This window comes from Centroberyx affinis, unplaced genomic scaffold (genome assembly GCF_046629955.1).
Source record: "Centroberyx affinis isolate AG114_WGS23_722 - 3 ecotype Tasmania unplaced genomic scaffold, CSIRO-AGI_Caff_v1 ptg003320l_1, whole genome shotgun sequence".
Taxonomy (NCBI): Eukaryota; Metazoa; Chordata; class Actinopteri; order Beryciformes; family Berycidae; genus Centroberyx; species Centroberyx affinis.
In genome coordinates, this window is record NW_027281322.1 from 148,960 (window position 1) to 176,385 (window position 27,426).

The 27,426-nt window shown below is 44.0% G+C and overlaps 1 protein-coding gene across 1 annotated transcript; it reads left to right on the plus strand.

Moving 5' to 3' along the window:
- Positions 1 to 3,547: 3,547 nt before the first annotated feature.
- LOC139660479 (ADAMTS-like protein 5) lies at positions 3,548 to 25,015 on the plus strand (the record flags this gene model as incomplete). Its single annotated transcript, XM_071538634.1, has 7 exons — positions 3,548 to 4,445; positions 12,641 to 12,716; positions 19,520 to 19,692; positions 20,419 to 20,479; positions 21,034 to 21,139; positions 22,511 to 22,638; positions 24,892 to 25,015. Coding segments are annotated over exons 1-7 (841 nt in total), but the record flags the coding sequence as incomplete, so codon positions are not given.
- Between the last annotated feature and the right edge of the window lie 2,411 nt (positions 25,016 to 27,426).

Sequence of the window (27,426 nt, forward strand, 5' to 3'; positions counted from 1 at the left end):
CTATATGACAAACACTTCATAGGGAATAGTGAAGGAGTGAATGAGTGAACCATTCTGAACACAGATTCTGTGTCCTCTAAATAAAATAATTTTCTGCCTAGACCTGGATTTTTCACATACCAGAGGCACAATTTTTTTCATTATGTTCTTTAATGTAGTTTTCTCCCAACTCACAAGCACCAGTTTGTTTGAAGCCCTGATGCACTCTGTGCTGGAATTATTTCTTTTTCTCCACAACACTGTCTGCACTCATATGATGCTGCTCTCAGCTCTTGGTATTATCGTTTGCTGACACAATTTGGTTTCTGATCTGCTGAGCGGGCTGTTTCTGTTTCAAGCCTGCAGTGTCAGCCGTCCCATTAGAAATCAATAGCGAGTTTAGAAACGACTCACTCAGGGGCGAGCTGGTGGCTCAGTGGTCTAAGGTGCGTAACCTGGATTTGCATCCGGCCTGGGACCTTTGTCACATGTCATCCCCTACTCTCTCGCACTATTTCCTGTCTCTATCTACTTTCAAGTGTGAAGGAATAAGCAAAGAATACCCCGAAAATAATCTTAAAAAAACATAGAAATGATTGAGTCATGTTGGGAACTGTATTTGATATTGGGGTCGGGGGTGCTGGGACGCCAGAAATCACTGTTGAGCCTTCTGGAGGTGTGGTGGGCCAAATTCAACCAGACATCTGTGATGGGAGGAGACCACTTGATAAAACCAGTGACTCACAGTTCCTCCACAACACTCAACCCTGTAACATTTAGATGAGGTGGCTGCTGCCTGTCTGATGGTCCTGTAGATTTATAATATCCTCTAGTCTCCATTTGTGTGTTATAGTGCATCATTCTTTTAACATCTGTAATGGGCTTCTGTATGAATGCTCACCCTGGAGTATGACACAAGGGACTGCAACATCAAATCCTGTGTATTTGTAAATTCTCTGACTCATAATCAAGGAAAGAGAGCATTTATACCAAAGCGTTTGTCTTTATTAACCCCTTGAACTCTGATTTTCCCCTTACATTTCCCCTTAACTAGCTTCAAAATTAGAAAAAACAGTTTTGCATATTCTGTATCCACTTGCTCCAATGCTTCAATGAAGCTCTAGCTGCTTATATTGACTGAAATATTCAAACCCAAGAAGCCATCTTTTATGGAAAACCAAATGGAAAACATCTAGATGCCTTGTACACCAGTTTATACACATTTGCACAGATTCAGCATGACATGTTTGGTATCTTTGGAAAGCCTGGGATTTCGAGTAGAATTTAAAATGGCGTTCTGTGGGTTTGAACAAAGCTTGGCCACGCACCATGCGTTAGTAACGATGGACCCACCAGTGGGACGGCGGGGTTAAAGAGATAAACAGTGCGCCATTTTCTTTCCTGTATTGTGTACTAGATTTCCATGAGTCTGCACCTCATTAACTTTTGGGTGTGTGTCCACTTACTCCAATAAGTGCTCTGGACATCAAAGTGTTGCCCTTTTAAATAGATGCTATCATTCACTCCACTCCACATACTGTTTACAGAGGACACACGATCCCCCATGGTCACCAGGGAGCTAACGACAGCCGCCGTCTAATTGCGAATGTTTAACGGTAATCGACAGACGGAGATCCCAAGGCCCTGAGACAGATAAGATTTCTCTTAACATTCCCCCCGACTATGTGCAGAAACGAATGGCTTCTCCTCTGTTATGTCTGCACAGCTCCAGATGATAGTTCAAGGTCACATGCTGAAACTGTAGCGTAGCTCAGATGAATTCTGCCTTGGCAATGCTTAAAGGGACTGTGACAGGAGACAGTTCTCTGGGTCTGGGTTCACTGTGAGGCCGTGTTGCTGCTTCAGCGTCACTTACTCATCTCGTTCTTGCTGCTGGACCAGACAGGTGCTGGAGGAGGAAATTGGAGATTACCTGTCTCCAGCACCAAAGCCCGCTGGATGTAATGTCACTGCTCTGCAAATGTAATGTAAGCCTCCGTAGCAGCAGCGATCGCAAAATGTGCCTGAACTTTAAAACAAAAACCCGTAAAGGAGACTTGGCACGTCAAACATGAAGCACAGGGAGAGAGACAAGAAAGAGATGCCTGAGGGATACGGTTACACACGGTAACAGGAAAAAAAAAAAAAAAAAAGAGAGGGAATTGCAGATTTCCCCATGAAAAAAGGAGAGCTGGTATGAAGTGATTAACGCAGATAGGTGTCCTGACATGCAGATGGAGATGAGGTTCATCTCCCTAAGGTGCTGCACAGTCAGACAGTGGTGCCACAGAGCAAGAGGGAAGAGATGGGTGGGGGGGTGATGCAGAGAAAGAAGATGGGAGGGGGAGGAAGAGGGGGAATGAGGTGGAAAGGGGGGAACCTGGTAGGAGAAAGTGGAAGGTAAGATGAAGGAGGAAAGGTGGAAAGGGAGAGGAGAGAGGAAGTAGGGATGAGGAGGCTGGGTGGGGGGGGGATTACTGGAAGGAGGGGGGGGGGGGGGGGTGATGTGTAATAAGGCCTAAGGGAGTAGAACAGTAAATTATATAAATTATATATAACTCACTGAAAGGAAATCTCACTCCACTCAACTTCTTTGTTCCTGTCACGTTCACTGAAGCTGGGAACAGTTCATATAGTGCTGGAATGTTATAGGAATATTTATTGTATTGATACCATAGGAGATTCAAAATACCATCAAGTTCAATCAGATCCCTATACACTCTACTGACCCGAGACGCACCACAAGTCCCTATAGGAATATTATAGGGATATTATAATGATACTATAGGAGATAAAAATAATATATTGATACCATAAATCAGTAATAAGAAATGATCATCATAACCACTAACTCACTATTGAATACATGAACACACTATAAGCCCCTATAGGAATGTTATAGGAATATTCTAGTCATACTGGTAATAGGACATAAGTTAGTATAGTGACACATCTATAAACTCACTATTGGATGGCACTACTATTGTCCCTATAGTACAGGGACTTATAGTGTTATAATGTTCCTATAATATTCCTATAGGGCCTATAGGTTATAGTTTTAAGACTCACAATAGCTTTTACGTGATTTTATATTTTGTCATTTTATTATATTTGATTTATGTTTTTATTTTTGTTTGCATTTTGATTTCTTCTGGTACTGCTTATTTTATTGTGTTGTATACGGTTGTATATCTACCTCACATTCTAACCCTGTCCTCCCTCTTATTTGACTGTATTTTCTATTTTATGTAGCCTATTGTATATTATTTTCATGTTATTATTTTCATTGTGTTCTGTTTTTTTTTATTTTGCTTCGTGCCCGCAAAGTACTTTGTAACTCTGTTTTGTGTTATAGAAATAAAGTTTATGGCTATCATCATTCTGGACGAGCCAATTAAGCGTGGCAGATAAAAGGAGCTGCTCTTCCTTGATGTGTGGTGTGTGCAGAGGGAGCATGGTGTGAGGATCTGGGTTGTGGTCTAGCAGTGCAGCGGACGGGGCGGGTTCCTGGTTCCTGCTCAGTGCAGGAATGCAGCGCAGGGCGGACAGACAGAGAGACAGACAGACAGGCTCAGGTGGAGAGAAAGAGGGAGACACCCGACAACTGAACACACAGCAGCCCGGTCCGGTCCGGTCCCACTCACTACCACAGACAGACAGCGATGGTGGAGGACTGGTGTTTACTTTCTGTGATCCAAACAGGCTTTTCTGTCCCTGCATGGACCTGTTGGGACTGAGAAGCAGGTAAAAAAAGGCACTGAGAGAGAGAGAGAGAGAGAGAGAGAGAGAGAGAGAGAGAGAGAGAGAAAGAGAGAGAGAGAGAGCTACCTGCTGGGAGCCTCTTATCCTTGCAGGACTGTTAACACTGGCGTTTAGTTGCTGTTTTGACTGAAAATCACCTGCCTGGAGGCAATAGCCGTTTTACACACTTTTGGGACAGATTTTGAATTCTCCCACTTGGAATAATGTGTAGCCTACTACACATGCGCCGTTTGAGACACACAGTTCATGCTTTCTAATTTAACAAAGGAACGAAACTCATCTCATACTTTCTGTTTAGAGAATCGCATTTTTTTTTTTTTGCACCTGATCGTCTGGCAGAAGATGCTTTTTTATTCTTTCCTAATCGCTGTCCCAACAAAAACCCATGTGATGTGTGTCGGGACCAGCCGACACACACCGAGCTGCTTGTAACTCGGATGGACGCGCTCTGCAGCTGAGACATAAGTGACTTCAAACTCTCCACAAAACAAGAAGGAAAAGAAGAAAAAAAAAAAATCCCAGAAAGTATGGATGGTGTTGAGTTTGAATGCAGCCCGTCGGAGCAGCCTGCCGTGGAGACGCATTCTGCAGCTGAGGCGCGACTCTCCAGACCATGATCCAGGACCCAAACTGCACCTGACCGCGAATGTTAAGAGATCTGATCCCTTTTCACAAGGATCTACTATGTCCTCACCTGTGACGAGGTAAGACACCGGGGTTTAAACATAGGTTACGACACACGTTGCAGTCCCTAGTGCAGCTTTACTGCTGCAGCAATAGTAGAGGTGCTCAAATGATGAAGTTATCAGCCAGTCCTTGCATGAGAATTGAATTAAAGTGATTTATATGAACTGCCAAGCCTTGAACCTTTGTCCAATACAGTGAAGGATGGGAGGTGATAAATTCCAGGGACAGGTCGAGGGTTTTTTTTTTTTTTTTCCCAAGTGGAAGCTGTTTGTATTGTAATTCAGTTGTAATCACATGCACTGCAGGGGGAAAAAAAAGTTATTTATGTGATGGTTTTAAATATTTACAGTAAGTTGTTTTGGATGCACATTTCTTTTAGGAGGCACTGTAAGCACCCATAGAGCACACTTGTGTTTGGACATTAAACTTCCATCACTGATTGACTTTTGAATTGAATAAACCTGAAGTGAAGCAGCTCTCTAAGCCAGACAGCTGCCTCTAGCCTCTTGTGCAGCGTGTATGTTTTTTTTTCCGAGGCTAGAAGTCAGATCCAATCTGCTGCTTACTGCCAGTGGGTGAGGTAATCCTCCAGCCGTATCTCTGAGATTGTAACCCCTGGCTCTACATTCCACACATCCTGCTACACTACCTTTATCTCCTAAATGTCATGGGCTATAAATACCCCGCTCATATTTTATCTAATCCCATCCCTGCAGCAGAGAACACGCTCTCTGGAAAATAAAGGGACTGCAGAGTCTGAACCCTAAAAGTCTCTCAATTTGTCTTAAATCTCCTAAATCTGTTTTTTAATATCCTAAAGCTAAATTTACCCCGGGCCGCTTCATTTCCTCACACTTCTAACTAGAAACACTGTGTGGTGAAGTTACTGCACTGTGCGCCCAAGATGTTATAACGTGATTTGCCCTTTTTATGGGCTGCATTTGATGTAATGTGTCAGATGAAATGTGCAGGGCTGTCTGTCTGTCAGATGGAGCGCTGTCAGCCTGACTGGTCTGCATGTGGAAGAGAGAGAGAGAGAGAAGAGGAGAAAGAAAGAGTTGGACCTCGGGGGAACAGTTCTGTCTCTCTGATAGCCCTCTGTGGAGGAATGTATGTTTGGGAAGGAGCCATCAGCCCCATGAACAGATTTAATCTACTTACCATGGAACACTGAGCATATAGCTTCAAAATGAGGACTCTAATTTGCTGTTACACGCAATGATGTCACTCTCTCTCTCTCCGCCGGGAGGGAAGTTCAATCCTTTGCTTTCCTTTGGGACATGCACTGTGTGCACTAGATGAGGCAATCAATACTTGGACACATGACATTTAAAGTCACAATGGGATGACAAATAACTTTTACGCGTTTTTAGCTATTTCTGTGTTTCATAATGTACCGCTAATTAACAACAAATGCAAAAAAAGAAAAACCCTGCCAAATGTTTATTTTCTTGCATTTTCACATCAAAATCGCATGACTTTTATTTCTTGGAAAACAGCACATGTTTAGTGGTTACTTTATGGCGTGCCAGTAAGCGTACATAAAAATTCCAGCCAATAATACCATCACAACCCCCCCCGCTGTCTCGCCATCACATAAAACTTCAACTTCACAGCTTTCAAAGTTGCACATTTTTGGGTGTTCACTCCAAAAAAAAAAACCCTGTTCCCTTTTCCTAAGACACCATGTGACACCATCCCACCACCATGGCTGGAATTTAGTCATTTATTAACTGAAGAATTCAAAATTTGTGACAGCTCCAGATTATACACATAGTATTTTTGAACTTTTGAACACTTTTGAACAGTTCCTCCCCGCGTTATGTCCCGCCCCAACATCATGTTTCAACCAGAAATACTTTGAATTACGGAAACAAGACCCCGTCACAGTCGTCGTGTTTAAATTATATAGGTCCTAATGTTGGTTTGCTCTGGCTCAGTGGCACCTGTCTGTCAGAGGAAAGGATGAAGTGAAGGAGTGAACTTTACCTGATGGACACTGTCTTGTAGCAAAGTTCAGTCAGATAAGGATTTCCTGCTCGGTGTTTGTGTCTGATTGTGTGCATCCTATCTGCATGGAGCTAATAAAGGCCTGATCTGTCCCGGCCAACTTCTGCACTGTTTAAAGTGTTTGTTCCCTCTGCCAAGCAGCTTATGTTTTGCCTGTTAGTTTGTCTGTCTGTCAGCAGGATTTCTCCAAAACTTGTCAATGGATTTCCATGAAATTTGACGGACAGATCGGCCTTGGGCCAAGGAACAACTGATGAGATTTTGGTGGTGATCCAGATCAGGGATTTCCTGGATTGGACGATTACTGTTTTTTAGCCATAATTATGAAACTAACAGAGATAGAGACTTGATTCCAAATCCTAAGGGCATGTTTGCAGGGCCAAGAAATCAATTTAACTTTAAATTTTGTGAAAGGAATGATGTCTTTGGGTGTCGTCTGGTTTGTTTCAATTTCTACACAGGCTTTATTGTTGACCTGTGATTTCTGAAGTCTAGTGCTTTATTGTGTCTGCGTTTAATATTTGAAAGTTTTGGTTAACTGGCTAAAATTGTCTTAATTATTTGCTGCGTTTTTGACCACCAGAGTTATTTGCCGTATCCAATGCATGTGTCTTATGCGCCTGTCTCATATTGTGAGAGCTTGACTGCAGATGACCTGAAAGAGGCTCTGCTTCAGTCAAAGTGGTTGTGAAAAGATAATCTTATAATCCCTGAGGTATGACACTGTACCCGGTTTGCTCTGGCTGTCCTGGAAGGGAAGGGAAGGGAAGGGAAGGGAAGGGACCATAGTGGAGCAAGAGTCTGGGTCTAGACCTCTTGACAACAACAAAAAAACAACATCATGATAGACGTCTGTTTCTAATTTAAGTCATTTACCACAACCCTCTTTGGGTATTGTGTACATACCATGGTATTTAATTTCTCTTCTCTAAAATTGTTTACTATGTCTCCAAGTGAAGCAGCTGGGGAGGAACAAAGATCCAGCAGTGTTTGACGGACCTCGTTTTGTCGCTGCCTGCCGACCGAAGCCGCCGAGTCTTCGATTGTTGCTGCTTCATTCATAGTCAATACAGATTTAGGGGTCGGAGCTGCTGGCCACAGAGCCTTAGTTGGAGCTGAACATCTGTTAGAGGTTGTGTCAATTCATTCAGCAGCATGCTCTGTATACCCATCAGGCTCTTGACCAGGATTTTTCCCAAATGCAGGGCGGGTCACAGCTAAATCTCCGGGGGGTCAAAGGTTAAAACCGGCCCCCGGTTGGAAGACGTATTGCTTTTCTTCACTCCTGTAGGTCACAACACAGAAGCACATAGTCACTTTAAGACCGGACCAGGATCCCACACACAGTCAGTAATGGACCGGCCCAGATCCTCAGTCAGGTGGCTTCGCTGTTGACAAGACTCACACCTTCCCCCAGAGGTCAAAGGACACATTCTCACCTGCAATGCTCTCCAGCCCGTGCGCCATTATAGCTGTAATCTAATTGCGAGATAACAGCACGAAACTGTTGTTTATTTGTGCAGGGTGGGAACGTGAGAGCCGCCCGGCTGTTTGCAGTTCGTTTAAAGCAAAGGTTTGTGAGTTCAGTCACGTTACAGCGGGATTATGAGCGAGGGTGGAGGAGAATACGGACTTTTACCTCCACCAGTGAAGTTAGAGGAGGTTTTGTTTTCTTGTCTGCCTGTCTGTCTCTCTGTCTGTCTCTCTGTCTGTCTGACTGCCTGAAATTTGGTGGACAGGTCGCCCTTGGACCAAGGATCAGTTGATCTGGGATTTCCAATTTTTGTTTTGTAGCCATAACTATTCCTGCTGTGCTATAACTGTGCTGCGTTCATGTGCTGGTGGGAAAGTCCGACATCTGGGACTTCCAAGTCGGCTCCTAAACAGCGTTGCATTCGCGTGCTATTTTGTTGGAAAATCAAACCCAGAAGACAAACAATAAACAGCCAGTTGGAGAATTGTTTAGTGTTGGCGGAGGTTCCTTTATACTGAATGACTTCTAGTTTTCTTTGGTCTTTGAACAGACTTCATGACCCATAACTGGTCTCTGTGCTAATGCCACACGTGTGGGAGGGGATCTTTCATCCAGCAGGATTTATTTGTCAAACTGTAACGAATATTAGCAACAGTATTGTAGTTTAGTGGTCCAATATATCCTAATTCAGGTTCACAGTTCAGTTAGTTAATTAGTGAATTGAGAAGTTGGACCAAAAGCCAGTAATAATGGAATACAGCCATGTTCAGATAAAAGCACATTAGCTGGATGAGTTCTTTATAATTCTGAATGTTGTGAGGTCTTTGGTCATAAGAGTTGTTGGGTGGTGTTGTTTGGGGGGTGGGTGGGGCTGGGTGTGTTTTTCTTTCTTCCTCCGTCATGAGAGCGGCTAATGTCAGTCAAAATAAACAACTAGTCTCGTATTGATTAAAGCCATTTCCCTCTCCCTGCCCCGGAGCTATTCACTAATGTGCTGCTATAGCCTTAATGAGAGCAGGGGGAGGGGGGGCGACCCCTGCTCACCTCCATCGGGGCCCCTGTGGTTAGGGGGCCGACCAGCCGATGACCGGCCATGCTCTGCTTTCATGTCTCCTGTTCCGCCAGCGAGGCCAAAGAACAGTGACTGCATGAGTAGTGAAACTGAGAAAAATTGCTTCATCTTTCATCTCCTGTCCCAACTAAAGTATTGCTGGCACACGAGTTGATTATCCATTGTTCAGCAGCATTCATGGGTATCATTTCTGCTGATATGAAATCTCATACCCCACTCATTACCACTGATGTTGAAAACACACAACGAACAATTACTGCTGTTCTTTATTGCATGGCAGAGTTTTCCTCTTAAGAATGTAGAGTGCACTCGCTTTTTAGCAAAACGGGTAAAAAAAAAAGTTGTCTGATCCATGTGTTAATGAAGCCCAAAACTATGGAAGCCCATTTCCGCCAGTGTGATGAAAAAAAAAGATCCTGTAAGTCATTATAATGAGAAACTTTCTCAAAATAATGAGTTCGTATCTCAAAGATACTAAGTCATTATTTTGAGAAAGTTTCTCATTGTTTTGAGATACTAAGTCATTATTTTGAGAAAGTTTCTCATTATAATGACTTACAAGATGTTTTTTTCATCACACTGGCGGAAATGGGCTTCCATACAAAACGAAAAATATAACAGCATGAGTGTTTGTAATGTAAAACAATATTTGTTGTCCTTTATCTTCTGTAGCATGTCTAAGATGCTGGAACTAAAATGAAGCCAGTGAAAACTAGAGGGCTTCTTAGATCAGTCTGATGTTTCTACTCATTATCGCTTTCGGTCAACACGACCTTCTTTGGAGCTTCTGAAAGCGACTGACGTGAATTCCCCCATGTAAGGCCAGGACAGGAGCGCGGGCTCGGAGGGGAAGGGCCGCTCGGCCGAGTGTGAGGGAGATGCGTATCGTTTAATTGGACAGGGCAACTACTGACCTGGGACCGAGCCAAAACCCAACTCCCAAGTGCTTTGGACCGGCTCTGTGTTTATGGCCCGAGGAGAGATAAGAGAGAGACGACGGGGCTGAGAGAGATAGCAGATGACAGGGAGGGTGGGAGTTGATGTGGGAGAAAGACAGAGGAGGGAGAGGCAAGAAATAGAGAAGATTAAGAAGATTAGGTATGGGAGAGTTGACTTAACTTTCCAAATATAACCTCCTCCTCACATCTTTTTCTCCCTGGGGAGTGCGAACGAAAACGGCCCGCTCCGTGTGCACATCTGCTGCTCTGCCCTGCAGTGTGTGACATGCAGTGTGGCTGTCAGCGGAGCGGTGCCAGGAAGCAATTATAAAGAGAGGGCCTTTCCAAGAATTCACTGGCACTTCTGAGAAAACACACTTTGTCCTTTGATGAGTCAGGGGGAGAGAAAGACCGAGAATACGTGTGTCAGAGTTGGGTGTGTGTGTTGCCTCATCGTGTTTTCTCGGAGGTGAGTGGTCAGTGGAGAGGATGGGAGCTGGCTGAGCAAACACTACACACTCCTAAACACTCCTCCTGCCCTTCCCACACCAGGCTGAGCGGCCGTCTTCTCTGGTAGAACCTCAGCAGTGACTCGCAATCTTGGTATTACAGATTTTTAGGATTGTTTCGTTTTCACGACACTCTTAACTTTGCCCTTAAATTCACATGCAGCATGTAAAAATAAAAACAATGTCGTCAAATGAGGCAGCACATCTGCAAAAAGGTTTATCCTGGCATCAGAACGTCGGATTTGTTCCTTGTTGAATTTTAAAATGATTCTTATCAAATCAGCCTGTCAAACAAGAAATAAGTATCATCAAAACAACATACACAATGGTCATTACCTAATATTTAGATGATCCAAATAGCAGAGAAAAAACAACCTCAATTGTTGTGACGTATTTGAAATTATGTACACAAAGCATTTTCTGTGGTAAAGGCAAGATGCAAAAGGCAGACTGCATGTGTCCAAAACACAAAAAGATTATGCAAAATGAGTTGAAACACATTCAGTGATTGTACTTCATAGCATCAGTTTACTGTACATTCTCTTTTCTGCTTAAGCCTTCCTGTAAAGACACCGCATGACATTAAAGATGAACAGCAGAGTTTTCCATATAAACACCGTGGATTTGTTTACATTCATAATTTCATTCGTACAGACAGAGAGTTGATGTTGTTACAAGCCAGTAACTATGGAGAACAAATTTATTACCTTCAAAGATGGTCAGAAAGTCTTCAGTTTTAATGTCTACAAAGCTGCAATGTTTACATCCGGATCTCAGTGCAGCGACTTGGAGAGGAAGCTCCGCCCCTTCATGTGATTGACAGCTTAAGTTGTAGCCGTTTCAGGTCACACTAACAGCTACTTCACCCATCGGTACATTATTTACTAGAATTTCGAACTCAGTATAGGATTGTAACATAAATAACAAGACTAGCTAGCAAGCTAACTTACCAGTCGAGTAAGAAGAATGCTACATCAGCATCGATACAAAATGTTTTCTCTAACTTCAGTTTTCTCCACCGATCAAAAGCTTCTCCAGTATTAATACAGTGTCTCCTTTTATCCAGGGGTTTTCTCTTCTCAACATTACGATCAGGTTTTCGTTTCTTTGCTCTCCTAAACTCAGTTGTGTGTCTTTCTTCTGCCGACACGGTTATTGAGATTATGTTATGTTATGTGTGTTTATTTCGAACATGTAACAACAAAAATAAATAAATAAATAATAAGCAAAACAAGAAAATCCATTAATATATAGGCAAAAAAGAAACAACATAGGCAAAAAAGAAACAAAAAAGAAACAAAACAAAGAAACAACAAAACTGAAACATACGGTAGATTCTTGACAAACAAACAAAGTAGCCAATATTACAATTACATTACAATATTCGAAAAGGAGTAGGAAGAAGTAAAAGATTGAAAACTCTGTTGTTCATCTTTAACTGTATTCCCTGAACAACATACACAATTCACTCAAAATGTCATCACATACAAATAATGTACAGTATACAGTGAATAGTTTCATAGCAGCATGATACTGTAAGGTTTACACAAACCTTAAAACTCGATACATTATAATCTTACAGTAACAGTTACCCAAATAAAAATAGTATCTGATATATACAGTATATAAGTAGCTGTTGCTACTTTAGAAACAGTCCTACAGGGTTTCTAATGGCCTTTCATGTAGTGGTGATTAAGAATTGGCTTGTGTGTGTATGTGTGTGTGTGTGTGTGTGTGTGTGTGTATAGTATGTGGGGGGGGGGGGGTGAGTCCAGGCAGGCGGTCCCTCCCTCTCAGGCTGTGTGGGAGTTAATAAGGTGCTGTTGGGGGGGGCCGGGGGAATTAATGATACTGGGCGGATGGGGGGGCATTCCTGACCTTGGCTCCTGCCTGCAGGGGTTCGCAGTAGCATGGCAGCTTATTTGTGGATATTATCAGTGACCTAAAGACCTGAGTGCCGGGGCTGCTGTTTGAAGTGTCAGCCCCGCGTCTGTTTCTGTCTCTCCGTTTCCTCTCCCCTCTCCTCCCTATACTCTCTCTCTCTCTCTCTCTCTTCCTCCCTCTTTCCTCGTTTCACCTCTCGCAGATAGAGTCCACGTTCTGTGTCGGCGTTCTGTGCATGCGCGTGCCCTCGTGTGTGTCACAATGTGTGTAAACGGCGAGGGTGATGTCACCGACCAGCAGTGTTTGTTTCTCTCCGTGTCTCCAGGAAGCTGACTCTGTGCCAGGCCCTGACCTTTGTGTTGCTGCTGCTCTCTCCTGTCTGCCTGTCTTCCCCGCAGAGCGTAAGTCCGACCGGCTCGCATCAACACAAGTCACAGCATGGCCCGGGACGGGGGGGTGGGGGGTGGGGGGGACTGCTCAGATTTAAACTTAGTGATGACGGTTTATAGGGGGTTTGGAGGCGGTTCACGCAGTGTTTCCAAAATTCATTTCTCTATGTATTTTCAGCTGTATTTTTAAAGGTCTCATATTATTCAGTTTCATTACTTGGTTTTCAAATACACTATGGCTCTGTTTTCATGATGTTTTGTACATAAATAGTAGTTTTGGTTAAAAGGGTATTTATTTATAACACTGGACCCTGATTGGCTGACAGCAGAAGCTCCTCTAATTAATTAACGAGGCAAACCTGGTAAGGCTTGCAAGCTTTGTCAGTTCAAATGCTACAAACTGATTGGAAGGATTTCATTAATTCTTTAGTGAAGGAGTCAATCAGGACAGAGTCCAGTTGTGATGAGTTGGAGTTGGAGTTGGAGTTGGATAATCTTTATTGTCCCCGAGGGGCAATTTGGTTTGCAAACAGTAGTCAACACAACCAATGCACAACATAAAATAATAAATAAAAGACATAAATACATATAACATACAGTAGATGTCATCATAATAAAGTTGCAATGAGATATAAAGCACTAAGAGTCCATCAGACCTGTTAAAGTGTGTGTGCCATAGCAACTAGGCCAACAGCTTGTTTAAAAACCCAACAGCTGACGCGACAAATGATCTCAAATATCTGTTTGATTTGGCCCTCCTAGGGAAAGTGTCCCTCCTCCCTGATGGCAGGAGTCAAAACTCTGCATGAAGAGGGTGATGAGGGTCCACCAGAATGACCTTTGCCCTCTGAGGCCAAGATCTTGGCCAAGATCATTCAAGTTAGTGCCAATGGTCTTTTGGCAGAGTGTAACAATCTTTCCCAGCCTATTTTTGTTAACCATGCTGAGGTTGCCAAACCAGCAGATCATTGCAAAAGTTGACACGATAAAAGATGAATAAAACATTTTCAAGAGCGATCTGTCAATGATAAAACCCCTCAACTTTCTCAAGAAAAACAGTCTCTGATTGGCCTTTTTGCAGATGGACTTTACTGTGGTTAGTCTGGAATTGCTTGGAAAAAAGGATGGATTTTTGAATATTAAATTTAGCCCCTCAAACAAAATCAAATTTCAGCAATGTCTGAATTAAACATCTTTGATCGTATACAGCATGTATATAAATAGGGGTAAATTTGATTTCCTATATTAAGGATTTTTGAGGAGTCTGACTCATATGTGGCCAGTCTTTAAAGGTATAATATGTAACATTTCCGCATTAAAATATCTAAAAACGACTAGACCTATGTTATATATATTTTTGAGTTGTGTACTTACATTATCCCAAATGTTTCCAACAATGTTCAAACCCAGAGAAATCCGTAATTTTATTCAAGGTAACGGTGCATTTCATTTGGTCGCCTGTCATGGCGTCATATCCCCTTTACCCCCTAACTTCCTGTCAATGGCATCAGATCCCCTTTACCCCCTAACTTCCCGGGAAACACGGGAAACACCAGATGATACATCAGAGAATGAGGAAGGGAGTCGGCCAACTAGCTAGCTAGCTGCTCTAGCCGCTCTGTTGTTTTTTTCATTCTATTGTTTTTATGTTAAAAGCAAATAACCAAAGTAGCAGGCTGAGTCGACGTTTCAACAAGAGATACTGTGCTGCACTTACAGACGGGACTTTAAAGTTTGAGGATCCTTTAGCCCAAACCTGTCAGAGCCCAAGGCCCCCCCCCCCCCCCAGCCCTCCCCACTTTTCCCGCCTTCCCACTTCTTCTCTTTCGTACATTTGACAGAGTTAAATGTTGTGGTTCAGCTAATCTGTGCAGAGAAAATCCCCGCTCTCGGGTTGCAAAGAGGAAAATCCAGCTCATTTAGACAATAAACCAATCAAAGGTCCTTTGAGCAGCATCAGATGTGAGCGGGCTGCAGGCCGCCGGGGTCTGGGAGCGGTGCTGATTGGATTGTTTTTGCAGAGTGTTTGTCTTCTAACGGTATTTTGCCTTGGAAATGGCAGCGTTCCTGCAGGCAGCCGGCCGCTCCGCGTCTCTCCATGCTGCAGCACCTTTTCTCCTCCAAGCACAGCGTCCATCTTTCAGCACTGTTTGTCTTGTTGACAGGCACTAACCCCCCCCCCCCCTTCCCGAAACTGGCTGGAATAACCAAACATTGAAATACCCCCAGCCCTCTCTTTCATATCAGACACACACACACACACACACACACACGTGGAGGGTAAACCCACCTAAAACCAGGTTGCTCAACTTTTTCAAGCTTTTATTTGTGGAAAAAGCAGCTAATATACTGCATATCGTTCTGATTTGAATTGCTATTATACATTAAATTAAGTCAGTATTAGACTGGTGTCATTCAAATAAAAGAAAATAAAACATAAAATAATGCCATCCTGAAAACAAATTTTACACAATACAGAGTTTACACACATACGCCAAACACATCTCTTGGTTTTTATTAGTCTGGCTGTAACTTTCCTTTTGAATTCCACCTTTTTTCACTTAGGATTTTACACATAAACCCCCCCCCCAACCCCCAGCCCACCCCTCCACCTGCTCCCCCACCCCTTCATCACTTCATCGCTTCATCACTCACCTTCCTCTCAGACTGTCTGCCCTCCCAGAGGTCACGGCTCACAGACTCGGGTCACATGCAGCCAGCAGACGCTCAGGTGGATTTACCTGTTGTTCACGCCGTCACTCCCTCCCTCCTTCTCTCCCTCTGTCGCTTTGTCTCTTTTACCCACCGGCTATGTGTTCATGCGTGCATTCATGTAATACTGCAAGAAAGCCAACAGTCCAATTAAGCTGTTTACATGATTCATAACTTGACAACTCCCTATAATAATCCCCTTTACATGAGTGAAGTACTTATTTTTTATTATCCAGAGACAACGGTGGGAATCTGAGGTTTTATTGCTAAAAAGCTTAGTTAAATTCCATTAAGGAGCTTGAAGGGAGGGAGTGTGTGTGTGTGTGTTTGATGGGTTTGACAAATCCACCGGTTTTCTGACACTGTCACCATTACATTTACGCTTACACCCGTCTAAAAACGCATGATATCCATGTCTTCTAACATCTATAACATAAACTGTCTCTTCCAAATTCCAAAAAGTGTTGACTCCTGCCGCCGCCATCTTCCAGTGGGTTAGGGTGTTTTGGATTTTTACTCTAATATAATCAGAGTACAGTGTTTTTTCATTCACTTTATAATCCCATTTTTGATGTGCATGTAAACGCGGCCACTCTCTCCACCAGTCAGTCAGTCAGTCAGTCAGTCAGTCAGTCAGTCAGTCCCTCTGGTGCCTCCAGGGTCTGAGGCTGCAGAGTTAAGCCTCGTCTGTCACCCATCACCCGTCAGCCCTGTGACTCCCAGACAGAGACATTACACCCCAGGAATTTGTTCATCCAGTTGTCGGATGGTTCAGGGATGATGCTGTGTGGCAGCTCAGTCCAGCTCAGACTCATTACCTTTACCTTCGCTCTGTGAGAAAGAGTCCACACCGCTCTCTGTCTGATTCTCTGTCTCTCTCACTGTACACAATTCTCGATTCAAAAGAGGAGAATTTTTCCCTGAATGGGGGGGATTGGGGGGGAATGTGGGTGGGTAGGTGGGGGGGTGGGGGGGGTATTGTAAAGGTGAGAGGTCGTTTTCATTAATGTAGAATGCCGGCCCTCCCCATCTCCAACTGTTATCAACGCTAATTTGACCGGCGGTAGCACTAATGAGGGCAACCTCAGGTGACCCTGCCATGGAAAATGATGGAGAGCCGTAGTACAGGCCATTCTCAGCTGTGTGTGTGTGTGTGTGTGGGTGTGTGTGTGTGTTTATGTGCGTGCGTGCATGTGTGTATGTGTGTGAGTGTGTGTGTATGTGTGCGCACGTGTGTTTGCATGTGTGCATGTCTGACCAATCAGTCACTAAGTCAGAGAGCCTCTCTCAGTCTCAGGCTTTATTCAGCTTGCTGAGCTGCAGTTAGAGAAGCACAAGATAAATATCGCTCTGTGACATTAAACACACCAGACTGTCAGGGGTTTTATATACACATATGTATATATATATCAATTCTACAACCAATTAAATAAACTCAGAACTGCAGGGTGGCAAGGCTGTTTTTCTTTGCTCCATAAAAGTTGACATTTAAAGATCCAGTGCAATGATTTCTACACAGGAAAAGTTTAATGTTGATTTCTGTCTGTCTGTCTGTCTGTCTGTTGGTCTGTCTCTCTGTCTGTTGGTCTGTCAGCCCTTCTGTCTGGAGCACCTTGCTGCATAAATTTGCATATAAATGAGGAAAAATGGTGGGACATTGGGCAGCTCAAGTGCCTCCTGTTCCGTCGTGTAAATGTTCTTATGTGTGCTTTGCCTTTTGGAGTGTTTATGCCTGACTGCACAGCATTTCTCTCTCAGTGAGATATTAAAGATTTCCTTAACCGACTCACCTCAAGTGATGTGTGTGTGTGTGTGTGTGAAGAGTTAAAAGTGTGTGTGAGCCGGCTCCTGTGTGAGCGACCTGTGGGAACGCTGCCAGTTTCAATCCTCCTCCGGGGCAAAAACTCTGGAATGTGTTTGAGAAGCGGCGTTGAGATTTCTCTAATCACTTTTATTGTTTGGCTGTGTTGATCCTGAGCCACCAGGCTCGCAAGGCTGACTGTTTTCATACCAGCCACTCTGGAAATAGATTTAACTGCGAGCGCCTGTTGTATTCCTGGCTATAAATATCATGCAGTCTAGTTAGGCATCGCACATAACTCCCCTCCGCATAAACACATCTGCAGCGTCACAAACGACACCACCGCTCCGCCAATACTGTATTCCTTAATTTGCTCTCTCATGTACACACACACACACACACGGACACAAACACACACACACACACGTTGAATGGGTTACTTAAAAAACATATTCCATCACAGTTACCTCATCAAAATTGCAATCAGTAGCGTAATCCAAGGAATCACCCAAACTAAAGTAATATTAATGTCACTTACGTTCACATTTACTTTTGCATATTTGAGGTATAAAGGTACAGAAAAGAAAAAGTTACAAATTATTTAAAAAATGCCAAAGTTCAGGAAATGTATTAAAAGGATAGCATACAAATACAAATTTTCTTCTGTGCCACATTTTATGAAGACATAGAACAGCTGCCAAACGGCCTTCTGAGTTTCTCGCTTCCACTTCTTAAGTATTTCCAGAAGTAATCCTCTAATTTTTCACAAGCATCTATAATCAGAATACATTGTTATTTTTCAGGTAATTTTAGTACTAACCAATTCTGCAAGCACACACACACACACACACACACACACACACACACACACACACACAGGGATTGTTAGCTGCTGACAGTGGCCAGTTGACTCTGCAGACAGCAGTGTAGAGTGATGCTGCTGCAGACTGACTGGAGAGCAGGACAGTCATGTTTCCCTGCAGCCGTCATTTCTTGGTGGCATTAATCAATTTTAACAGCATATGCAACTAAAACTCTGACTGTATAGAACACTGTAGAATAAATGGCTGGTTCCCACACTGTGTTTTTGCTGCTGTGCTCTGCTGTTTGTCACTGAAGGAATCCATTCCTTTTGGACTGTTTTAAGTACAAGTATGTAAATCCCCTCATGAAACTGACTGAAGGGAAATTGACCTTGTGTAGGGTTAAGTAACTTAAGTAATTAGGTTATATTGCTCCATCACTTACCTTAAAAAGTAACTAGTTACATTACAAAGTTACTCTTTACTACTGTACAAGTAGGGATGGGAGGATATAAGATTTTATCTTTTATCGCGATAAAAACACTCAAGATAATTTTATCTTGGTGAATTTCCATTATCGGGATAATCGTGAATATCCTCACATGAGCGTGAATATCCTCACGAGTGACTTGAAAAAGCTGTCTAGCTCACTAACGTACAGTCTTATTGATTTCCTGACAAGTTATTAATTTACTTTGCATTTACAACACATAACTAATTGAACCATGTGAATGATTGGATATCAGGTTGATAGGTAGATTCTTTTTATTAATGGATTTTTTTCTCTCATTGTGATTACCTGCTGGGTGTTGGCAAGAGTCTAAATCTGTCCTTGTTTGTTTTTCACTAAGAAGGATGTTCACAAAAAAAAGTTACGTGTCCTATGATGCAATAAAAATATTTGTTTCTTAACAAAATGTAAGGTAAAGTGATTCCAGTATGTTTTAGTGCCATTTTAAGAGTTTTAAGCATATTCTGATGATTATCGGGATAATATCGTGAATCGCAATTATTTTGGCCAGGATAATCGTCCCATGCCTAACTACAAGTAACTAATACTTTTCTGTTACCCTCTTCTAAAACAAGCAGCAACGTGGCTTATGCTGCCAGGTGTGTTGTCCATCACTGTTTTAAAATGCAATGCAGGACTTCTGCTCTGTTTAAAACAGTAAGACAATCTCAGTTAAATCAAGCAGACTGAGATTGCGTTTTTTCAAAGACTTTTTTCTACTTTTCTTAAATTTGCACTAAGAAAAATGAAACAATACGACAGAAAAATGTAAGTAACGACATTCTAATTTTAAAAAGTAACTATCAGATCACAAGAATCGCAAAACTAACATGTTAAATTACTTTTGCTCTTTGGTGCTTGCTATGTGCCTGGCTTTTTTTTGTCTGTTTAGATTGTATCTTGCTCTGTTCTCTTTGTGTTTAAAGTAACAGATCAAGTTGACTTAATTTATCACTTGACTCCTCTCTCTGTCCCGCTGTGGTCTCAGTCTTCCTGGGTTTCGGCGTGGGGTCCTGTGGGCGGGGCCTCGGCGGGGCGTCCGGCTCGCGCCCGGCGGCAGCTGCACTTCAGGAACGAGTGGGCCACCTGGAGCGGCTGGTCCGCCTGCTCACGCACCTGTGGGGGCGGAGCCTCAGTACGCACACGCACCTGCATCACCAGGTGAGGAACAGCCAGGTCCTGCTCTGGAGCAGAGGTGATGCTACAGAAGCCCATTGAGGACATAAGTGTATTTATACCATTTTCTTTATTTTCTCGAGAAACTGAGTTATTTTTATCATTATCTTGAGATAACACATTTTGTTTTATCTCATTATGTCTGGAAATCCCAAGATCTCGAGATAATTTTCTCATTATGTCAGGATAACAAAAATTGTTTTCTTGAGATAATGAGATAAGATTTTTGCTTGGAACTAACATCCTAAAGGAAAGCATATTATTCAAAACCCAAATGTTGCAGTCGGCAACCTGTTAGTGTTCAGTCGGCATGGCATCATGTGATGCGGCACAGTTGGAAATCTCAACGAACAATATGAATTCATTAATCATCTCGGGAAAACAAAGTTTGGTTTTCTCCAGATAACGAGATAATTACCCAATCACCATTACTTTGTTATCTCGAGATAATGAGAAAATTATGTTGTTATCTCGGGAAAACAAAACGTGTTATCTCAAGATAATGACATGATAATAACTCAATATCTTGAGAAAACAAAGAAAATGAACTCGTTGTCACAGGAAAACAGCGTGAATAAAAAGATTGAATATGTCCTCTATGAGCTTGGGTTCTACTTGCATCATATGTGCATAGTTCATGGTTGAGTGTGAATACTTTCTCCTGTTGTTTACACCTCACTGAATCCAGTAAAAGCCCGCTCTGTGTTGCAGGAACCCGGTCGGTGGGCCGTGTGCAGGAGATCCCAGACAGTACAAGATCTGCAACACCAAGGTCAATACAGCCTCCAGGTTCTCCCTCTACATCAGTCCCACTGTATGAGAGACTGACTTTCAATGCAAACATTTCAGAACAATGACTGAGGTTGACTCTAGACGTGGTAGGACAGGTGTGTTCGGGGCCGAGGGCGTTCAGGGTGTGATCAGGAATTTCTCTGACATATTAACCTGCGTTCTCTCCGCTCCTGTCGTTCTGCTGCCGCCAGCTATCAGACTGTCATTGTGTTAGCCGTGTATTCTGAGGTCAGCGGAGCCTCAGACGTGTCGGGGTGTGTGTGTGTGTGTGTGGGTGTGTTTGGACAGCCAGTCACTGTGGCCCGTATTGATTAAAGGAAAAACACACAAATGGGCTGCGAGCGTGTTGGAGCAAGCCGGGCTGGCTCGGATGTGTGAGCCTGTGCGGGTTTGTACGCTCGCCCGTTTGTGTGTGTTTGGCTCATTTCTCTTAGTGAATGGACACCAATCCCCGGCTTCTCCCTCTGTTGCACTTTATGGGTAGTAACCGGTGTGTGTGTGTGTGTGTGTGTGTGTCTGTGTGTGTGTAAGCAGGAGTGCGCCCCCGGCTCAGAGGATTTCAGAGAGATGCAGTGTGCTGCCTTTAACGACAGACCGGTGGTGGCTGGAAACGCCTACAGATGGACCACCTTCCATGGAGGTTGGAGAAACTTATATCCCCCCCCCCACCCCCCCTCCCATACACACACACACACACACACACACACACACACACTATCCACACTTCCTGAGCATTGGTATATTGTCACTCTGTCAGGTGAAAACCTTGTTACTCCATATTTGGTGATTTTCTTCAGTTGAAGGATTGCTTGCTCCTCTATGGGTTCAGAAAACTTTACAACCCTCACTCGGCAGTGCTCTCCTAGACGTACCACCTTGATATTTCGCCAGGTTTTGCACCCCAAAGTTCAACTATATTGAACTTTAACCCCCAAACACGCTGACCTCTACGAGGCGTGTCCCATGGCATTCCAACATTTACAGGAGGCGGAAGTTTTGTAGGCACCAGAGCACCAAGGAAAATAACTCCACATTAAAAACATATCGGAACCTGGCCAAAAAGTCATAGCCATGGTAGATAATATCCAAGGATGGGGATACCAAGTTAGAAAAAATATATTGTGTTATTTACATATTTGAAAGAAGCCTAGATAGCATCATTGTTGAATTATTTCAGCTGCTTTGAACGATGTTAAGACCTGAAAGCATTAACATAGCATATTATTCATGTCATCAGTAAATCTATCTACACCATTTCTAACGGACTATTTACAGAAAACTAACCCATAGGCTGTTGAAATTGTTTAATAAACTGCTGGTGACTCCGCTAGTGCATCTGGAAAGGCACAAGCGGCAATGCTCCAAAATATACGCATTGCCGCTTCTGGTGTGAAAGCCCCGTCAGGCTTTATGAAACCTTTTCAAAACCAGTTAGATAAGCTCAAAAATACATGGCGGTCAAGCTATAAACAAGGCTGTTTTTCTTCCTGAAAAGTTGGAGATAAGAGGTTTTCACTCGACAACAGCGTTACAGACACACATTCAGGTACTTGCAGCTATCTCCCTAGCAGTGCCGCCGATCTTTCTGCACGCCTGAAACACCGCGACATGACGGGCTAACAAACTTCTGAATTGCGTTTGGTCCACAGATGATCTGTAACCGCATGCACAGAATGGGAAAATACCATCTGGGGATGAGTGTGTGTGTCTTTTTTTCCGCTTGGCCCCCGCCTCTCTGTATAACTCCAGTTATTGTGTTGGTATAGCGCTCATGTGGCAAAATTTCCATGCTGTCATGCCACTCGTGTGTTTAATCCCTCCTGTGTTATGAGTTTTCCCCCGTGACATCTGCTCGCCTTTTGCCTCCCCCTCCCTCCACCCCCCCCCCCACCTCTTCCTCTGCCCTCAGGTCCCCTTTCACCCCGGCCTGTTTCTCTGCCCTGTCCCTCTGCCTTCACTGTTTTCCCATAATAACCTAACGAGCCGCTGACGGTCGGTCTCCCTCCTCCAGGCTCCAGCCCCTGTGAGCTCAGCTGCCTGGCCCTGGGTCACAACTTCTACTACAACTTCGGCCGGGTGCTGGACGGCACGGCCTGCGGCAAGGAGCCCGGGGAGGTGTGTGTCAACGGACGCTGCCTGGTGAGTGACGCCATTCAGTGTGTGTGTGTGTGTGTGCAAGCTCAGGTTGCTGATATTCACCTTTTATTAAATATCAGATATTGGATATAATGGAGGTTCCTTCTGACCACAGCTATAGAAAGTCTGAAAAGCCTGCAATGAAATAAAATTTTCTTTGCACATTTTATTTATTTGTTTAATTGTTCCATAGGAGTTTTTGTCAATTAATTCTTCATTTCCCTACCATTGAAAAAAGTGTGGTGGGTCACTCTGCCTTAAAGAGCTGCTGACACTAAAATAATTTCATTAGTCTGGGTTTCAGTGGAGAGTTTTAGTTTCCCATGATGCTCTAAATGCTGTTTCAGAGGCTTTTCCACCCTGACAAGAATAAAAATATGAGGGAACTGCTGAATATTTGTATGATTTTGGCATGAAAGTGGTCAAATATCCGTATTGGCCTTCCGATCAGTGGAATTCTAATGCTTGCTCGTCTCTCTGGACATTCAGAAAGTGATTTGACTGCTTTGCAATTTGAAGTAGTTTTAAAAATGAGCCTGGCACGAACTGAAGTTTTCAAAGAAATGCCAGGATGCCAGGTCTCTCTCGCTCTCTCTCTATCTCTCTCTCTCTCTCTCTCTCTCTCCTCTCTTCTTTCCCACTCTGTTCTGGTATAAGTGATGTTGACCAGTCTGACCGGTGCTCTCAGGAGAAGTGAACTCCATGCTGTGCGTTAGGACCAGAGTGCACTCATCAGTGTGGACTGGAGCCTTCAGCTGCTATTACAGCTCTCCGTCCAGCACAGAGTCCAGAGCCGCTCCAGCCATCCTCTCTGTCCCCTGCTCACCCCTATCTCTCTCTCTCTCTCTCTCTCTCTCTCTCTCTCTCTCTCTCTCCCTCTCTCTCTCTCTCGGTCAGTTTTTCTCTCACCCTTGAGCAGATGGGGACGATTGCAAAGTAATTTGTGTCCCTTGGGTTGGAGGTTTTTGCACTGCATATTCCTCCAGCAAATGCAGAATAAACCCCTGCTCCATGAAGGTACACATAGGCACAGTTATTTTTACACCGGTGACAAAGGATTAATGGGTCCGTATGTTTGCATATGCTCCGTACGTGTGTGTGTGTGCATGCTAACGTGTGGCGTGCGGTGTAAATAAGTGGATTTATGGGGCGTGAGCTCAGCCGTGGACTTGAGCCGGCCCGAGGTCAGAGCAGCGCAGCGCCTGGAACAGGAAGCAGATGCGGCTTGCAGCTGGTCTGCAGGACTGCAGGACACAAATTGAGATCAGACCACGACACACATGGCTGGCTTGGATACAGCTTGTGTGTGTGTGTGTGTGTGTAAATGTGTGTGTGTGTGTGTGTGAGTGCATGCATACAAGCTCAGGACTGTAGATGTTTGTGTGCATGTATGCACAGCAGATTTTCCAGTCTTAATAAGTGTTGATTTTTTCAGTGACAGTTATTTGGATTTGTTCATAGAGCTGATATGACTGTGGCGGCTGTTCAAAACCATATGAAAGTGTTAAATTAACGCTAATGGGTCTAGACTGATAGAATTTCTCGAATAGAATATTTTTATACTCTTGAGTTAAGTTAACACTGGCTGATTTTGCCTGTGTGCTGGTGCGTTTTCTGTATTTTTGCAGGCCAGTGAGACTCCCTCAGTGGGGCCCTCATGCACTCTGCTACCTTGTCACTGAGGATTCATATCCTGTTGTGCACACGCAGATGCTTAGAGTGTTTTTGTGTTTTTAAGGGTCTGGGGGTGGGAGTGGAGGGGTGGGGTGGGGAGGTGGGGGTGATTATAGGTTCCCTAGATTGTTGCTCTCTTGCCCGGGAACCTCCCCCTTGATTGGTTTGCTCTGCAATGCGGGAGGTGAGGGCAGGAGGAGAAGGGCAGGCACTGTAATCTATCTGGAGCGAGCAACAAGACTCTCCACACACACCATAAACCTCTCAGCTCATCTCAGCTCTCTGCCCTTCGCGTCGGTATTTTAACGTCTAAACAAGACGGCTCTCCTGCCCGTCCTCGTCTCTTTAGGCCTTAAAAGCCACCGTCTATTCTGAAGTAAATGTATGTGAGAACAAGAAAATGACAGGGACAAAAACCAAGAGAAAGGTTAGAAGTGGCAGTGGGAGTGCTGCTTCTCAACACTGACAGAGAAACAAGTTCCAACACAGACATCCAACCAGATCAAACTGTTATTTCCTAAACAATCGTGTGTGTGTGTGTGTGTGTGTGTGTGTGTGTGTGTGTGCGTGTGTGTCATACAGAAGCCTGGCTGTGACTTGATCCTGGGTTCACAACAGCAGGAGGATGCCTGCATGGTGTGTGGAGGACAAAACACCACCTGCAGGCATCATAAGAGCGTGTACCAGAGCGACCGTCAGGAGGCAGGTAGGACAGTGACATGCTGCACCCCCCCCCCTCCCCCCACCCCCCCCTTCCCTACCACACACACACTAACACACTTCATCATATTGTCTCCATGAGGAATCAATTGCATTCTATCAGTTTCAGACCAAAGTCTGTGGACAATTCCATTCCAATTGCGTGTTCCTTCCCAAGCGTTATTAGTCATTCATGTTTAGTCAAAAGGTTATTGTGCTCCGATAAAGTGAACATTAACCATGGTAACAGTTTTACCTAACAAAAGCACTGGCTGCCTTCCAGGGAGAAATTCAGCTAACAACAGGTCCTCCACAATTGCGGTCATTATGTTTTCAGTTGGAGGGCGTGATGTGGAGGGAAGGTGGAGGCAGGAGTACAGAGTGTTCTTCAAGCCACCGAGCGACACTCTGGCTCCGCGCCACCCAAACATTCTCCAGCTAAGTGGTTCTTGCAGGACGGACGCTGGTTTTAGGGCACGTTCACACCGAGCATGTTTGGAGCGGCTCAAGCGAACTGTGGAGCGTTCAGTCTCTTAGTTTGGTTCGCTTGGGCAGGTAAGAAATATGTCTGTGTCGCTCCTCTTCCAAGATAACCGTGTGCGGTTTGTTAGGAGCGAGAACGTAATCCAAACCAACTACAGGAAACGACACACAACCAGAACACAAGGGTTTATGGGTAGAAGGAGAAGGATGTTGACATCTGATAGCCAGCAGTTCCTCAGGCTTGGAAAGCCTAGCATAACAAAATTAAGTCTGGACTGATGCGCATATTGTTCTTAACTGGTATGAACACCAGAGCAGACAAGTCCATCATGCCTTGCTAAAGTTACAGGAACTGGAGTCAGATTTGTTTTGATCCTCCCTTGTTGCCAACTAAATCTCCAACAGGATGACAGGTTGTCAAAACCGTCCAAAAAACAAGCTTCTTGTGAGTAGTGTGACTTTTGTGTACAAGTCCTGGTTTGCCTGTAATTGGACAGTGTGAATCTAAATGAACCAAATACAAAAAATGCAACAAATAAATCAAAGAAAAGAAAACAAACTGCAGGTGTGATTGCACATGCAGTAGAAGCAAACATCCCCCCAAAAAATACATACAGTATTATGCACATACAAGCAACATGCAGACGCCTCTGTACACGCTTCAGTGTTCGATGGATCGTGTACACATGCAGCATGAACACACACACACACACACACACACATGCACACACACACACACAAACAGAAAGTACCCAACACCTCTGGCGTGCGACTTGGCCCGGCGCTCGGCTCGGTAACAGTAGCCTCTTCAGTCGGCTCAGTGTGTCGGCAGAGCAGAGCTGACAGATGGAGCGCCGGCCATAATGGCTCAGATTGAGCAAGGAGAAAACAGGCTGATAATGGCCGCTTTGTTTGGGCGACTCGACAGCCTTGGGAGGTTTTCTCTCCTGCAGCTGTATTCCCCAACGGAGGGAGAACCGGCGGAGGGAAGAAGTGCCTCTCCGAGAGCCTCGAGCTCATCACCATCTGGCTGTAGCTGCAAAGCGCGTCTGCGGCGTTCACATGTCTTCAGTTTAAAAGTTACGTCTTGATAGCTGAAGCCCTACAGATGAACCTTGTGCATAGTTTCTCTCAGAAATGGGTAAGCAGGAGCAACCAAAGTTCTCCACTGTTCAGAAGTCAAGATGAATGGTGTTGGTCCTGGGGTTCCCTTTCACTGCAGAGCAGCAGGGGAACCATACAGCTGTCCCCAGCCTTTTGTTTTGGCTCACCAGTGAAATATCGCCCTCTAATGAATGGCTGAGATTTCGGCTCATTCATAAATTGTCTCTCTCTCTATGCTCGTGAACGGTTTATGTAAGTCATTAATCATAGTTAGTCATTACTTGAGTCAGAGATTATAGATCGTTTTATAATGACCTTTAAAGGCAGACTTTCAACAGTGCAGGAGGATTGTAGCACCAGGCTCAGCCAGGATATTTTCGAAAGAACATAATTGGCAGATTACACAAAACAGTGTATCCTGATAATGAGTTACTGATTACCTGTTAGTTACTGATTGCTGGAAATTGAAGGAAGATGATTTAGTCTGAACATAGAGTGAGAGATTGTGAGATTAACCCTGAACATACAGTACACAGTACAAACAGCAGGCCTGCGCCTTCTCTTTTAAGATGACTGAAGATAGCTCTACAACATGATACAGTAAAAGGGTTGAGAAGCCAAAAGAGGTCAAATGACCATTGTTGTCCAATGTACCAACAGCCTTTCACAGCTACTGAAACTCTCAAAATGTCTTAAAATGATGCCTAGAATGCTTTTTTGTTCTGTAAAACAATTTGAAAGGGCAGTCAGTTACTCGGTGGGTCTGCCCTGAGGGACATATTGGAAGGTGTAGCCCAGTGTTTCTCAAATGGGGGAACTAGTACCGCTAGG